At 32.3% G+C, this 18,000-nt stretch overlaps 1 protein-coding gene across 2 annotated transcripts in view; it reads left to right on the top strand.

The window, feature by feature from the left end:
• Nucleotides 1–6,613, top strand: part of LOC124369329 (oxysterol-binding protein-related protein 11) — a 37,067-nt gene extending 30,454 nt beyond the window's left edge. For both annotated transcript variants that reach the window (XM_046827288.1, XM_046827287.1), the window contains exon 5: nt 1,900–6,613. In XM_046827288.1, the coding sequence (XP_046683244.1) occupies nt 1,900–2,102 (203 nt within the window). In that variant the 3' untranslated portion in view covers nt 2,103–6,613. The remainder of the gene's footprint in view (nt 1–1,899) is intronic.
• The last annotated feature ends 11,387 nt before the right edge of the window (nt 6,614–18,000 follow it).

Genomic DNA, 18,000 nt, shown 5'->3' with positions numbered 1-18,000 from the left:
TTAAGAAAGAATGTAGAGGCTACATATGCTGGAGGCGGACCTGTGAAATATTTCTACTACTTATAACAGTTTGTTGGTCCGATTTATTAATGAAGAAGTCATTACAAAAATGTAATATGTATTTCGGATCCCTTATCATTACACCATCAGTTCTTTTAATGACTTGCATGAGATTGGATGATGACTGATATTTCGATTGCGTATTAACAATATCTGAGACTGGGACTAGGGAGCACTGCAGATGACTTAGCATCCCTAATAGTAGCTTGGTACCTCTTTTTCAAGAATAAATAAAACTGTCTATTCTCATCAGAATTGTCTAGGTCTTTGGTATAAAACCACCATTGTCTTACCATATCAGGCATTTTTAAAGTAAAATTTTGCAGTATAGATAAACACGTACAGCTTGGAGAAGAAAGCAAATGTTCTGTGAAGGGATATGTTGAAATTTCATATTTGTCTTGTGTTTTAGGTGTATACGTATATCATTTAAGGCTGTCTTGATTTATGTAATAGAGGTTTCAAGAGTGTTGAAAGAGGGAACAGTAAGTATTTTGTTGTAGAACATTTACCTGCAGCTATCTCTTGTACATAGGCCTGCTAATATTCTGATTGCCTTCTTTTTATTACCAGAATTTTCTGTAGATTACTCTCTGAAGATCCTCCCCAAGCTGATATGCTGTATCCCACATAGCTCTTGAATAATATACGATAAGTAGTCCTGGTAAAATCTGGTTTTGCAATTGCTTTTTATGCTTAGGGCAAACAATGAAGTGTTCAGCTTCAAGCACAAGGCATTAGTACGATGAACAGTTGTGTTGTTGCAACTGGCACTGTCCAGTTAGAACGCTCTGTAACTATAATGGTTTGGGAACCGCAACAATGATAAAGTAATAGATTCCACTGCAATCATCATGAAAACACAACCTTTGCAGTAAATACCTGGCATTGCAACAGATTCTGGGTTGGTACTGGAATGATGAGATAACCGCGACGCCATATGTTGCAGAGTCTAGAGAGGCTATGTATTTCCTGCTTTCTTCCCTCTTCCTACAATTCTATTTGTTATCAATTGGGATTGTATTTATTTATTTATACGCAATTTTAATTCCTAGTTGGAAAAATGTTAATATGTTTCTTTTTTATGTTATTATCAACATTTAATTTTTATCTCAATTAACTATACATTAATATTTTTAATATACCATATTTCATGCAGTTTGCAGTATTGAACCCAAACAACAACAAATGAACATTTACAGTTAGTTGTAACAGAACTATTAACCGGAACCACTCCACGGCTACCATGAACTCGTTGCAACAGTTCTGCATCTGGAATTGCTTGGCGCACATCATGTATGATGGTTCCCACAGGTTTTCGTTAGGAACAATTCAAAGATATCAGTTGAAACTTTATAGTGTTAGTTGGTTTGAAACCAGGAAGTTCTAATACATTGGATTTATGTCTTCTCGTAGTTAGTTGTTTGATCTTTTTCTTGTTGATAACAAGGTCATTTTGTGTCCAAGATTTCTGGGCCAAAGATTTTCCACTAACAAATCCATGCTGTTCTTGAGGCAGAATACCATTTTGCAGGAAGTGCTCCATTGGTCTAACAAGTGCAATGTTTAAATAACTTTGGAAAAAGTTGGGCCAGTTGTAAACAGCAAACCAAGATATGCTGATAGATGGTTTGTCTGTCATATTTTATTTGCGTTTTGTGAATATCCTTTCAATTTTTAGCCTGTAGGGAATTTTTGAGATATATGACACATACAGAAACATATGCAAAGCCATTGTTTCTACATTCTACAGAATCAGTAATTCATGGCGAGTAATCTAAGTAGCTGCAAAATCTACTACTCCAACTACTGTAAATTAATGTTGGTTTGATTTTCTAGGTGATGTGCGTCATGTAGACAACGACTTGCTGCTGTTGAAGGCTGCGTCTCATGCTATGTTGCTGAGCCTCAGCCAATGTTTGTACATTCTGCAGCATCAACAATCTACTGCTAGTGATATCGGCAGCTGCAAGAGTTCCAAAGCTAACTCTGACAACCCCAACTGCTCCTCCTCTCATTCCAAAAAGAAGTTTGTCCTTTAGCCTTAGATAATGTGATTGACCATATTTCTCTCCTCTTTTACTTCTGCCACAATGACCAGGCATTTTAGTTTTTACTTAGTAGTGTTATAAATATGTTTATATTTTTGTACTCTTTGTATGGTTATAGTTGTTATACCTCTGAAACCATGGACTGACAATGTTGACTCAACCGTAGTGTTGCTTATATGAGTCAAACTTTTTAGTAGAAAATACTATTTTAAACCTTTCTCATCAGTTATCTACTTTTTATTTAATGTAGATATAAGTTACTTGATTATGTAATTATTGTAAAGTATAATAGTCATTAATTTTCCACAACCCTGAGCTTTATAAAATAAAATATATTGTACAAATTGGTACTATATAAGTCTTAGTTGTTATTCCAACAGTTTGTTGACACTACAATTTTAACATTTACTTAATACATTTATATATTCTTTTACATACACTAAGCAATGCAGATGCATACGAGTGTGCGAGTACTATTTGAGTCCAGTGGAAGAGTGAATTTTGAAATAAAAGTTAAACTTAAATATATTTAAAGTAACATATGCAATAACAAGTGTTTAAATTGTATCTCTCATCTCTTGAAACAACTAGCATAGTACAGCAAAAGGTAGAAAAGATTATTTCACAAAAATATTAGTATATATATATATATATATATATATATATATCCAGAAATTGCTAACAAGTAAATCAGTAGTCGCCGTACTGGAAATATAAACAGCAATTAAGAATAACTTTGGAGTTATCTAATTATCAATTAGAATTAACAACTATAATCGATTTTTACTATCTGGCTATCCCAACAGTCACAATTACCATACAGTTTGTGCCAAAGAACTAGTAAACGTTTAAGGTTTCATCCTTACAACATACAGGCAGTCCAGGAGTGAAATGTAAAATTAACAGACCCAGAAAGGTATGTTGGTTGAATAATTTAAGAGATTCTGTAGAAATAATGCAACTAAGAAGTTCAAACCAAATTACTCTTTATTTTCAAATATACAATAATTACAATTCCAAGCATCCTGTACTGAAAGTACCGCCACATGGGCCGAGGCCTGTGCGTGACGGTGAGCTCTTATTAAAAATAATGTAATAGAACAGACTTTTTAAAATATATCCATACAGTAAGCCCATTTCAGCTCTCACATCAAGTCTTACAAAATGAAATAATAGTTACAAAAAAAAGAATATCCAAGCAAGCAGTTGAACATGTTACATATGCTGACACAACGGCAAAGCAACTGAAAGTAGTTATAGTAAAATGTAGTTAATAATGGTAAGTGGGAGTGGGAAGTTAGATGTGACTTTCTTCAAAGATGAAACTTAGTTTTACTTAAACTGATACATTAACTGCCAGAATAGCTGAATTTGAGCTTCAATAAACCAACATGTTTTTCAAAAATCTTCACTCAACCCTAAAAAAGTTGGAGTATGGTGTACAGATTCTAGACAAAATTATTGGACCAATAGTTTTTTAATGTACTGTTAACTCAAACGCCTACTCAGAAATCATTCATCAGTTTGTTGTTTTACTGAAAATTATGAGCCAGGAACCCCACCTGACTGTGAAAACCATGAAATCGAGAATTTTGTTCACCATGAAAGAAACTAAAATAAGCTATATTTAATTTACAAACCGTGAAAATCTCTACACCTTGAAATTAAACGAATGAACATGCGTCATCATTGGGATTATAAAGTAAGGCCCGGTTCACACATGAGTGAGAATTGCTCAAGCGTAATAGCGGCAACTTGTCCTGGCACGATTTAGTAGCATACTAGATCATATGGAGTGGTTCAGATGAGCAAGCGCAAGCTGGACGATTGCAACCGAACACAGCATGCAGGATCGACGGTTGCAAACAACCACCACCAATACTAGATCTACTAGATAACGCTGCTTTCAGCTGTTAGCTCCACCGATGTGGTAGGCTCGATTCATACAAGCGATAATTGTACTGAAGCTGAAAATGAATCGTGTGTGGGGAAGCACTGGAAGGTTCATACAGGTCACCAGTCATCGCAGTCGATCGTCGAACCTTCTCGAAATATGGATGATGGTGGATTTGACTGGAGAGGGGCTCATGGATGTGTTGATATGATACCTCAGTAACGTATAAACATTACTTTTTGTAGACTATGATGTTAATATTTTATCGTATTTTTTTGTAATGTTTCATATATTTACTACTAAATAAAACTTTGATTTATTGTTATCTATCAGTCACTTATAATCAGATAGATCACTTTAAAAATACATGCCACATACATGTTCACGAATAATATTTTACCTGCCAACTTATTATTTTTATTTATTTTACAATTAAAGTACTTTGTAAGTATATTTCAATTTGCAATATATTACATTTCATTCATGCAAACTCTGCGTTAAATTTAGTCTCGAGTGATTTATTATTGTTTTATTAGTTGTAATGGGTGAGGCTTTTTTACAACAATTCATATTATATATATAGAAATGTTGTCACTCCTTTATTATACATAATCATGTTAGAAATTACTTTATACTGTGTTAATAAACACAAATAAATAAAGTATATTGTCCTTTACATTTTAAACTTTAATTCCTTTGTATGCTGTTTGTGTCTAAGTACTTTTCTATTTAAGTACTAAGTTTAGCTTTTGCCAAAAATGCCAATCCACAAGTTAAACATGTAGTGTTAACATTGTGTTAATAAACACAAATAAATAAAGTATAACTGTCCTTTACATGTTAAACTTTAATTGCTTTGTATGCTGTTTGTGTCTAAGTACTTTTACATTTAAGTACTAAGTTTAGTTTTTGCCAAAAATGCCAATCCACAAGTTAACATGTAGTTGAAAGAAAGACACACAAGGACTAGAAATGAGAAAATATCAATGCAGTGTCCTGAAGTTGTACTTCAGTGCACGAAAAACATAGGAGTAGTGAACCGATCAGATCAGTACCTTAGTTACTACAGTTTTGGAAGACCATCAAAGAAGTTATGGAAATATTTGTATGATTTTGTATTAAATCAAGCAATTATAAATTCGTTTTTATTGGAAAAACTCACAAATAGGCAGGAAAGAACTAAACATGGCACCACTCACCCGGAGTTCTGAAAAGTCCTGCTGCAACAACTCATTGGAAATTTTTGGTCTTGGAAAAATATTGGTACAAAATTAAGTTTTCCCTGTTCTCTAAATGACCTAAAATCTTCTCATAAACTAGAAAAAAATCAAACATGCTCAGGTTTGAGGGGTTTTCACGAAAAAAAATCAGGCTGAGCTGTTCAAACTTTTTCCAAGTGTAAAAAATGTGATACTCCATTCTGTAAAATAAACTGTTTCTTGTATCATCAGAAGAAAGGAGTAGAGATTACACAATAATCAATACATTTAAGTGTAAGTTTAATCTTGGTTTTTATATGTTAGAGGCATAAAAACTTATATATTTATATTATTATACAAATAAACATTTATTGTACAAATGAGTTTTCATTTGGATTTGATTTACCTCATAAGATTAGTACATTTTCAAATCCCACCGTACTATAGAGAACTTAAAAATCTTAACAACAATGTATAATATGCAACAGTTGTGTCGAAATAGTGTTGTAATTATAATTTAAAATGTGAAAGTGTTCTTCCTTGGCAGAACAGCTGAATTAATTCAGCCCGGTAGTGCCAGAAGCGTGTCATTCGATCAGGAGAGGGTTAAACATAATATGAGATTCACAGTATTGTACAAGTTAGGAAGTGACTGCAAGGCAGTCACAGTTATAGCATTAAGTCAAATCTTGTCTTTAGAATTCACATCATGTTGTATCTTGTATGCTGTGTTCCTCATTATTTTAGTACACTGATTTTTATTAAGACCTGAGCAATTATTCTATTGTCGATACTTGACCAAAATTTTGAGTTATTTGTACAGCTTGACTTTAGCTTCAGACATTGATGTTAAAACCCAAATAATTCTTGAATCTTGAATCTTGATAGGATAACAGCTTTTCAGATATTTGCCATTGTTACAAAAATAGAACACTATGTTTTGAGGATTGGAATCTATCATCAGATGTCAAAAACATTAAGGCATAAGTTAACCCTGCACAAAAATTTAAGAAATCAAATAAATATGTGCCAATAAATTCACCGTATCATGGATAAGAACTGATAAGTTGTACGTCAATCATCAAACAAAAAGAGGGAATAGGATGGCAATGGTTGAAAAGAGGGACGTTTTTGTTTATGTACACAAAGTCATGTTCTATGTGTTAGAAGTTTATTAGATAAGGTTTCTTTGAATTTTATAATTAGTGTAGGTTTCCTACTTAATTACTTTTTTAATACTAGTAGTCAAAGGGGCCTAACTTCAAGAGAGGGCTCATTTAATGGTTGATCTGCCAATTTTATGTATAAAGCCTCAATTAATTTACGTTTGAAAAATTCTGTTCAAAGTGTATTACGTTGCTTTATAGTACTTCATGTGATGATTTTCAGTAAAGTAATGTTGAACAGTTTTATATGTTTCTGTTAACCCTATCTTTATATTGTCTTTTTGCCTCTTCTATGTATTCCCTATTTCAAGAGTGTGATATACTGTAAACACACTTTTTTGAGTCCCTTGAACCTTCTAGTACTCGCACATGTGCAAGAAATGTATTATAGTTTTGTAACAACATGTGTAAATACAAAATTTACTTATTAGTAGGAGTGATTAATTACATTTTAGTGCAATGTTTGTGTTTATTGAATGAATAGGATGCCTTAAACATCTTCAGTTGTACAGTCAGATATACAAACATTGGTATAATTATTAAAATCCCAATACTCTGCAACACCAGTACTACACAAACAACACTATAAACTATACAATTAAAATCTGAAATAAAAACCCTAATTTAAGGGCTGTTAGATAATTAAAGAAATGTTCTTCAAAAATGAAATAATAACATCTTGTAGAGTAAATAGATGTCATCAAGTTTTTTAAAATTTACCACCTGCATGTTTTTTCTTGTTTTTGTGGCATTGGGAGAATAACGTAATTCAGTTTTCCTACTTCTTATGATTTTTTCAAGTGGTGAAATTAATGAAGTAAGTCTGATGTTATTGGCTGAGTGTAAGGGAGGCCTATCACTTGAAGTTTCTGCTTGTCCACATGATATCTCAAGAACTAATTGATCTATAGACTGGAGATTTTGCACGGAGCTCTTCATGTCAAATGGGATTTGGCTGAGCATTACCAAACATTTTCACATTGATGTAACAGGTAACCATAATGGCAACGAGAAAATCGCAGAACAAACCGATTTGTGAATGAAATTTAGTACAATCATATGGCATTTTAAAATGTGACTTATTAACACATGTAATGAGTTTACTTTGTTGGATTGGTTGGTAAGAGTCTTTATGTTCTGTTGGGTATACTCTGCTGTATTAATGTATTTGTATATGGACAAGATAGAGTTTGATGATGATATATGTCCCTCCATGGGATTTGGCTGAGAATTAGCAAAACTTAGAACTCTCTGTGACATCATAAGAATGAATTGTGCTATAAACTTCAAGTTTTGTATATTTTTGCCGTCATTAAGGCTTCTGGCAAATTACTGTTCCGTATGCTTACCTATCTATTTGCCTGTGTGTCTATTTTCACAAAATATCTCTAGAACAAACCAGAACAAAAATGAACCTATTTTCTCATCACTCCAAAAAGGATCAGTGTGTCTTATCTAATATTTATAAGGATGGAGATGCAAAAACGAAAGCTGAACTGAATACTCAGTATTTGCATGTAATATATAAACAAACTTGAAGACACATAAAAAAGAAGCTAACCTGTTTACTGATGAAAATACTGGTGAATTTTTTGGATTTGGAGAGTAATTTTGTTAGGGAAGTGTAACAAAAGTCAGTTTCATTATCACAGGAGGTTCTCACATTTTCACTATCTATGATGTTGCCAGCAAATGATGTGTATGCTACCTGTGGCGTGATACAAATGTAAATATGGGTCATCCGAGATCCTCCTGCCTATACAACTACATATGGGCCAAGCGATCTGCACAAGTCGAATGCACTGATGTGTGGGGGAGAGAGGTGTCTTTTCCAAGAACATTGGGCTTTCCTTTAGAGTCCATCATTCATTATTTCTAGTGACCAAAGAGGCGAGAACTGGAATATTTATTGGTTTATTCAGTTGTCTCATGGTTATATTCAAATATAAGGTGTTCCATAGTTAAGCCCTTTTAAATTAATCACAGAATGATCAATGTTTGTGGATGGCTAGTAGGTAGAGCCTCTGCCGTGCACTCATACCTTGGCCCATCTGTACAGGACCTCGACAAAAACAGTGTAAAAGAAATGTTTTTATTCTCTGATGGTTGCAGAGGACAGAATAAGAACTTTGCCATTGCTAGTATGTTGCTACATGTAGTCATTATGCCCACTGCTAATTCATACATCTTTTTGAAATTTGTTTACTGTATTACCAGAAGCTGGAGATATTTTCTGCCTGTCCAGCTAATTCCTTTAATTAGACTTGTAAGACAAAGGAGTCCACGCCATATTCAGTCCACTACCTTGAACCATAAGATTTCAAGGAAGTCAGTGGCAGAGGTTCAGAGAGTGCTGTCTGTTAGAAAATACATAAACATAAACATGGACATAACATACACAATACATAATATGGAGGCATAGTGGAATGGCCAAGTATGATTGAGTGCACGGTTCTAAAAAAAGAGCCAAACAAGATTTTTTTAAGACGTCACTTTCATGCTGAGCACACAAGCATAGTTTTGCCTAAGTGTGTGTGACCCAAAACAAAACGTAAAACATTGAAAAAAGTCACTCCAAAGCTAACAGCTGAAAAATACAAGGATTTAATGTAACTTTGCTCAGGATTCATCCCTGTTGTATGAAACAAAGGATATTGTTTATTTTACAAGTCTCCCACATTGATATAAAATTTAAGTTTACTTCGTTATAGTAGGTGGTTGAAATGGATTATGCTTTAATAAGATGAGATTTATTTTCAGAGCTAATCAATATTATTGTTAAGAATAATCAAGTCAATAAAATACGAGGTATGGCTATTAAAAAACGGGATTGATATTGTAAAAACATTTATTTTAATTTGAAACATAATTACTTATTATCACCTTCAATATACACCCCTTCTCTATCCCTGCAACGCTCCATGTGAATTTTTCATTGTTGGAAACAATGCTGAAAGTCATCTTCTGTCAACTCTTTCAGGAGTCTTGCCGCTTTTTCTTGAACAGCTTCTATGGATTCAAATCTCATACCTTCCAATGCAGATTTCACCTTAGGGAAAAGATAAAAGTCGCATGGTGCTAGTTCTGGCGAGTAAGGTGGATGTTCTAACACTGGGATGCTGTACTTGGTCAGGAACCGCTTGACAGATAACGCGGAATGAGCTGGCGCATTGTCTTGGTGCAAAATCCATGATTTGTCCTTCCACATTTCGGGTAGTTTTTTCTTACTCTTTCACGTAGTTTATTAAGTACCTCAAGATAGTAATGTTGATTAATTGTTTGACCTTCAGGAACCCAGTGAAGGTACACAATCCCACGAATGTCAAAAAAAAACAATCATCATTGCTTTAAATTTTGACTTGCTCATTCTTGCTTTTTTGGCTCTCGGTGAAGTTGAGGTCTTCCAATGCATGGATTGGCGCTTCATTTCCGGATCATAAGTAAAAAACCACGATTCATCACATCTTATTATTCTTTCCAATAAATTTGGGTCATTTTCAATGGCATTCAAAGTGTCAGTACAAACATTTTTACGAGCTGCTTGTTGATCAGTTGTAAGAATTTTTGGTACCATTTTTGCACACACTTTTCGCATGTTCAAATTGTCATGTAAAATTTGCCGTACACATTCTTTATCAATGCCTACAGATTCAGCAACTGCACGAATGCTTAATCGTTGGTCAGACCGAATCAAATTAGCAACTTTTTCGACATTGTCTTCCGTTTTTGATGTTGAAGGACGACCTGGCCGCGAATCATCTTCCACGTCTTGTCAACCATCTTGAAAACGCTTTAAACCATTCAAAAACACGAGTCCGCGATAATCATTCACTGACATACACTTCTTTTAGTAAATTATAGGTTTCGGTAGCGGTTTTTTCCAAGTTTAACGTGAAATTTAATAACAATTCGTTGCTCTATTATTACGCTAACCATTTTTCCGGGAAAACAAAATAACAACACTTACATAAATGAAGGTTATGACACAACGATGTTGTTTACAGAAACGAGACTAACTGCATTCTGAAGAGGAAGTCTCAAACTACACAGCTGTTGGTCATTGTTGGTTGGCGCATGCGCACTCGTTCCACTGCAGCGTCAGTCCCGTTATTTAATAGCCATACCTCGTACTTATTTTCCTAATTTAAAACATTTTCTTTGAGTGATAAGATCTTTGAAACATATATTTTGTTTTAGTCTACCAAAGATTACTTTCTATGTTTGTTATAGATTTTAACAGTTGACGCTTAATACTTAATGTTAAAATTAAACATGGTTCACCTAAATCTAATTATATTATTTCCCCTTTAAATCTTTAGTGTAAAGACTAGAATAGTAGAAAAATTTATGATTTTGTATCCTAATTATTAGATTTTTTTAAATATTGGTGTAACTGCTATTTCAGACATTATCTACAAGAAACGTAGTGACATATCAAAAAAAATACGTAGATCAAAATATCTGAAATTGAAGTACAAAATTAGCTAACTATTCATTGTTATGACTACAAAAAATCATGTTTTACTTTTGGAGAACTAAAAAAAGCATAAATTCAAAATCTCATTCTGTCTCTTAAAAATTTGTATAAATGAAGATATGCCACTTCGTCTCTTGGCCGACAAATTATTAGATAATTCCACATAAAAATTATTACTTATTAAAGTAATTAATTTAAAATAATAGTGGATAAGCCTTCCAGCTTAATAATTAATGAGCTAGTTTTTATATGACCATGTGTAGACATTTTAAATTAAAAATTTATGTTTGAAAGTAAGTTTTTCAAAGTTAAATAGATTACATTTAAAATGTAAGTGTCTTAGTGTAATGATTTTGATTTTCTAATAATATGTGTTAATTAGTAATAAAAACACAATAATAATATCGATGTAATATCGTCAATTTAACTGAATATAATTGTAAAAGTTATTTACAATCATTCTGTATTGCTAAAAAGAGATAATATTGGATATCAGTTGTTTCTTATGGAGAGGCTTAAATGTGTACATATGTGTATAAAGAATAAAAATGCTTAGCAGTTCAATTACAAAAAGTTTGATGTACTTATAAAATAATTCTTCTCAAAAATATTTTAAATAACAGGTAGAGTCATAACTGTGTTTAATGTGACAAACATATTTGACATATCTTTAAAGGAAGTAGTAATTGAATATTGTGGTAACCTTTTCTCTGAATTCCCTTTTTGAACAAATACAATGTATTGCCTATATAAAATATGCCTTTCAATATTAATAAGTTTATTTTGAATGAAATATGTTAGATTGATTTCAGTTTGTGTGTGCCTTATGCATTTGTTGATACACATACAAACTTCTGTGGAAATTTACCAATATTTAAGTGGATGTCAACTTAGTTTCTAGAACCGAAAAAGATATAAGTAGCATCTTCATAGGAAAAATTTCTAGAACTTTATAGACATATTTCGATCTTACACTTTTTCTATTTCTCACACAACCCATAATAATGTAAATTAAGGTTTTGTCCTGATTTGGTGTATCTACACCCGGTGTTAAGTTTTATTTCAATATAATTTTAGAGCAAAACAATGGCTTCTTGCGTAGCATACACATCTAAAAATAACTAGTAACTGAAGAAACCAGGGATATTGTGATTTATCAATTAATTAAGTTAAACTATAACAGATGTTTAACTGCAACTTATTATTGCTGTAGTTGTATCATAAATATTAGTAGATAAATAAATTTTTAGCTGCTTGGTTATTTTGAAGTTTTATTTCACACTTGAGATATTTCATCCTGTTAAATCAACTGTGTTAAATTAGCTCAATACTTTTCAGAGGATTATGGGATGGTTTTATGGCATGGATTTGGATTTGATATAAAACATATTTTCTGTGTTTTAGTGTTGAAATTGATTTCAAAACCATTGTTATAGTTTATCGTTAATATTCTCGTACTATGATGATGGCAATTTTTACAAATTTAACTCAAAACAATATGAGGTTGTAATTATTTCATAAATGGTGTGAATTTATAATTTTTAAAGTTATTTGGTGTAGTAAATCATATCACAATTTGGTGTTTATGACCAGTATTAGGTAGTGTCTCTGCTGGCCTAGTAGCAGCAATTAATTTAGGTGAAAATGTAAGCGTTTAGTTATACTGTAATAACTTTTTTTTGTTTATGATAGAGCAATGAAATTTGAAACATGTTTAAAATAATTTTTCTTTTATGTTTTTATATAAAGTTTGAAGAAACAAAATGTTTTATTAAAAAAAAATTAGTTACATAAAAAGAATGTTTTGCAAAAAAAGAAATCAAAATAAAAAACAACACACTTTTTAAAGTGAAACATTTCATTAGCTTTTTTTAAATTTGTACACTGGAAAAAGTAATTAACCATATATTTAAAAATTCAAACTTAAAACAAACAAACTTAAATACTCACCAATGTTTATATAAATTGTTCCACACAAAAGTCAGTAGCTATGGTAACTCTGTTGTTCTATGGTAAGATTCCTAGTTCACATCACGGGATGCAGACAAATAATTTTTTAAAGTACATAATCTATTTACATAAATAACGTAAAAATAACGTAAATACAAACGGTTCACTGTTCTTTTTGTAATAATAAACTAAAGTGTGGAAAGCCTTGAAACAATTTTCCTTGTTTTCCCCCTAAAGTAGACTATGCTCACTATTTTCTTTTACTTTTACTTGGACAAATTGTACCATTGTTTGTCAAAATTCCATTAGAAGTGCTAGGAATGCTGTCAACTATTATAGGCCTATCAATAAAAGAATCTTTGGGACCAGAGTCAACTAAGCCTGAGTCTAATACAGTATTTAAAGATCTAAAAAAGTCAAATGTACTGTCCTGTTGCTCATCCTAATGATCTGAAGGAAGGATAATATCATCCGAATTGTCCTGGCCGGGAAATATTAGATAACCTCCATTCCCAGGGTCTGAGTCATTTACAACTAAATTAATGAAATTGTTTCTAGATCAAGGTATAATGCAATTTTCAAAGCTTTCATCATTATCATTCGTCACACACTTCTGTGATGTGTCTGACGAAGATAGCCTTGCTATCGAAAGGCCTCACAAAAATAAAAGTATTAAATATTGGTTTTTTGTGTTTAAATGTAATAAATTATCACTGTCACTTGAATTATACTCACAATCACTATACAACACTTTATCAACTTCAGAATCACACAAGTTTTCATGCTCTATCATTACACACAATGTAATTCCCTGCTGATCAGCTTATAGCTCATCTTGTACACTGTTAAATTAAACCGGTTAAATTTTAATTATAATTAATTGTGAATGGCCCAGATTTGTGTTTATAATGACTTTAATTATGTTTATATCCTACCGTCGAACAATCCATTGGTCATGTGTTTTTATGGTAACATGTTTCTATTTTTGTAGCACGTGGTGGTGGATGGCTTCTTCATAAAATTAGTTCATACAACACAACACAGATACAAATTATATCACTTTATACACCCCACATAAAAAGCGATTAAACGGGTGATCGAAATATAACACTGTATGCAGGTCAGAACTACAGTAAATAAAAACATGACCGTTGGATTGTTTGACGGTAGGATATAAACCTAATTTTTAGTTGAATTTTAAGCTAAACTTAAATGAATTATTTTAGTATGAAAGATATGACATGATATTAATGTCTTTCAGACGTTTAAATTAGTTTCATGAAAGAAATATAATGAATTCTAAAATGTTGCAAGTACGAGTATCGAATTTATATTCAATGCCAAGTCAACAGTATGTTGCAATAGTTTAATTAAATATCGATAAATGAATTTTATGTATTTATATTCAACGCCTAGTCAATAATTATTTTAATATTTTTGTAACAGATATCACAAATAAGCCACTAAATTGCTTTTAAGTTATATGACATATGAAATAAAAGTAGCTTTGGTTTAAACTTTGAAAATTTTGTCACTTACATTATACAGAAATCCTTCTGATAATATTTGTAATTAGGACAATTAAATCTTACATATATTATTTTGAGTTTAACCAATTTATAATATCATAAAATATAATAACTAATACCAACAGTTTTGTCAAGGTTGTATGTATGGCTCGATCTTGGCTGACCCATTGAGATTGTGGGTTGTTACAAGGTCAGTCCTCTTCTCATGAGAAGTTGTTCTTTCAGGCTATTCACAGATTTCTTTTGTCTGTAGTGATATTCAGAAGTGACAAGGAGGGTGTCCTGGTTATATTTTTGATGTATTCCGCACCAACATCAAAGAGATGATATAGCTATGTAATCGGTGGTGTGTATAGAATCTTCATCTTGAGAAAGGGGTTATTTACATTTTTGTGGGGTGTCAAATAATTGAATAGTTTTAATTCATATTTAACAAACCGAAGACATTTTTATTTCTAGTGTTTTTATTGCCCACTGTTTTAGTGCAGTCTGGCGTACCACAAGGCTCAAATTTGGGACCTTGTTTGTTTACAATAATGATTAATGATTAATATAATTACATGAACTCAGTAAAATCTTTGTTATTTGTGGACGACAAAGTTATTTTATTATATTAACATGGATGATACAGATAAAATACAATTTTATCTAGATCAACCATATAATATATTGTTCTAATAGAATTAGTTTTAACTTTAAAAAGTGTTAAGTGATATATTTGCAGATGCAAGGCAGATAAAACATTCAATCACTAGTTATATTGAGAACTTGCAACACAAAATCATAAAACAAGTTATTACAAGAATCAACATACATCAATAACCATGAATTACATACCATTTAATATGTTGTGTTTTGTCCAAATTCCAATGGCTAGTTTTGCCATGTTATCTGTTATTGGTTACTAGTTAGTATGTGATACACACTCAGTCCACTTTGACACAGTAACTAGACTGAATATGTCTTACCTACTGGTAACAAGTAAGAAATGACATGGCAAAACCAGCTATTGGTATTCCCAGGCAAAACAAAACCTAATAAATAATGTTAATCATGGTTGTTGATTGTTGATTTTTGTAATAATTGTTTTATAATTTGGTGTTATAAGTTCTTAAAATAACTAGTGAGTGAATGTTTTATCTGCCTTACAATACCTTTAAATGTAACAAACTATGGGGGTTTTATAAAACAATTGAAACTTTAATTGCCCACCAAATGTGGTAGAGTAACGTTAGAGACCTCTAGTTTGTGCTATTCTTTTTCTTTTTATAATACCTTTAATATGAGGTGTCACTTGCTAGGAGGCTCTATTTAAAAATTTCTACTTGCCACCAAAATACCCATTTTTTGGGAGGGGGGATGTCTAAAATGTTCATACAACAAAAACTCCTCAGTTGGTCATATAAACATCCCCTAAAGTAAATCACTCCATCTCTATTCATAAGAAAGTTAATATTGCGGGGGGGGGGGGGAAGACACCCGGTCTATTATTTAAGTACGTACTATTGTATAATATTGAACTAAAAATTCCACAATTGTTATTTTAACATATCGCTAACATGTTGATGGCATGGCAGAATTGAATGAGCTATATAACGTTATAACTCCTGTTTATAACGGGTATAAATTCTAAACATTTGGTACTAATAGATAATATTTAAATACTAACTATTGTACTCCTATTTCATTAAATTCTGCTGTTTGCCAGGGTAGCATATCGCTAGCACGTTGATAGCCTTGCAAAGTTAAATGCGCATGGTCATGTTCCTGAATAGCACATGTTCTAATACTAATTCTGCTACTAGTAAATACTATTAAGTACTAACTATTGTATACATTTCAACTCAAAATTCCATTTGTACAGGGCAAGCAAATCAATAGTAAGTAGTTTGCCTGGCAAAATTGAATGTTTTTCTACTCTTACTAATCATGTAACAACTACTTTATAACTTTCAAATCTGAAATTGACATTTCCTCGTGCTAAGATGCTGACAGTGCGTCCCAGCAGTATTTAATGTTCTCTTAGACTTGTTCATTATGGGTACAAATTCTAGTATTTTGGCACAAATTAACTCTAATTGTGTACTAACTACTGTGTTCAACTGTGAAGTTTCAACTCTTAATTTCACATTTTCCGGGATAACATGTTGCTAGCTCATCGAGGGCATTGTAGAATGGATGCACTATAACTCTTGTACCTGGAGGGTATCATTTGCTGGTACAAATTAGGTACTAAATATTGTGTAAGTTTCAATTAGAAATACTATAGGTGCTGGGCCAGCCACCTACACAACCTCATCCTTGGAAGTTTGAGGTGTGATGTTGCTGTGCTGTGAACTTGCAAAGCTATAGAAATAGCCTCTACAAACAATGAGCCTAAACACAGTGGTGTAGCTACCAGGAGGGATCAGGGGATAGAACCACCAAGAGCCCTAAAAATAAAAATATTGTATAGCAACAATATAACTTTTTCAAAATACAGACAAAATGTTTTACTTTGAATTAGCCCTACTAAATTTATTCCATACCTTCTGGTGTGGTATGGTTTGCAGTCCCAAAACCAAGTTCTAGATGCCACTGCTTAAGCAGGTTACTCCTTTTTATATGTTATTCTGAGTCTACCTACACAAGTGTTTGTCTCTTTGAATTCAACACCGAAACTGTTACAGATGAGCTCCAATAGGGCATTTAAATTGTAGAGAGCCTTATAGCATCTTTATTACTCTGCTCATCATGATATTTAAGTTAAGATGAATGTCCGAATATTCTTAAATAATCTAATACATTTGGTTTACAAAATGAAGACTAGCATCCTTTACATATTGGAAGGCCCTCAAACATTAAGAGTTTAACAGAGACAATACCATGGAACCCTTAAGATCAGCCAATTCAATATTTAGGAAATTTCCATATTTAATTGGAAATGTCACGTAAATGACAAAATTAACTTAGCGTATTGAAGACTATCAAAATTGTTCCTTTACTTAAGAAATTGTCTTTATATCTAAAGAATACAGTTCTACTGTATAAACAATATACATCTACAGTTGTATCCATGCCCAGTGTGAACTATTGCTCCATCAATTGCAATAAAAAATTACATACTTTTCAAAATAAAGTGTTGAGGATCACCAGGGCCGGTCCAAGGCCCATGTGACTAATATGACGACATGGGGTGCTGAGATGAGTGGTGCCAACGAAGTCTGCGCTTCCACTTTTGCCAGTTGATACAAAACAAAAAAGCCTGGAACAGAAGAAGTCGCCAGTGTTCCAATTTGTCCCAGGTGGCCAGCAGACTTCGAGGATGAGGCGCTGAGGAAGTCGGTCTTGCTGGCAGCTTTAAATTGTTAAGAGAAAAGTTGGAATTTAAACAATTGGGCTTTCCTAAGTCCTAAATTATTTTCATCGCTATAGGAAATTCTTAATACTAGTACTAGTAGGAAAGATTGCTGTCAAGTTACAAGAAATATTTTATAACAGTTCTGCTTTTTAACAAATACAATTAAAATTGTGTTATCATTGTAAAAGCAAACATTAAATGTAATGGCAACTTTTGAGCGAACTGGAATATAAATTTAAACTTGCATGTAACTGAAAATCTAGCACATGTATTCCAACAATGATTTAATCTATTCTTACATTACATGCAATGTAATACCAATCAAAATTTTAGT

The sequence above is a fragment of the Homalodisca vitripennis genome, chromosome X (genome assembly GCF_021130785.1).
Source record: "Homalodisca vitripennis isolate AUS2020 chromosome X, UT_GWSS_2.1, whole genome shotgun sequence".
Classification (NCBI taxonomy): Eukaryota; Metazoa; Arthropoda; class Insecta; order Hemiptera; family Cicadellidae; genus Homalodisca; species Homalodisca vitripennis.
This window is presented reverse-complemented; position numbering and strand designations above follow the sequence as displayed.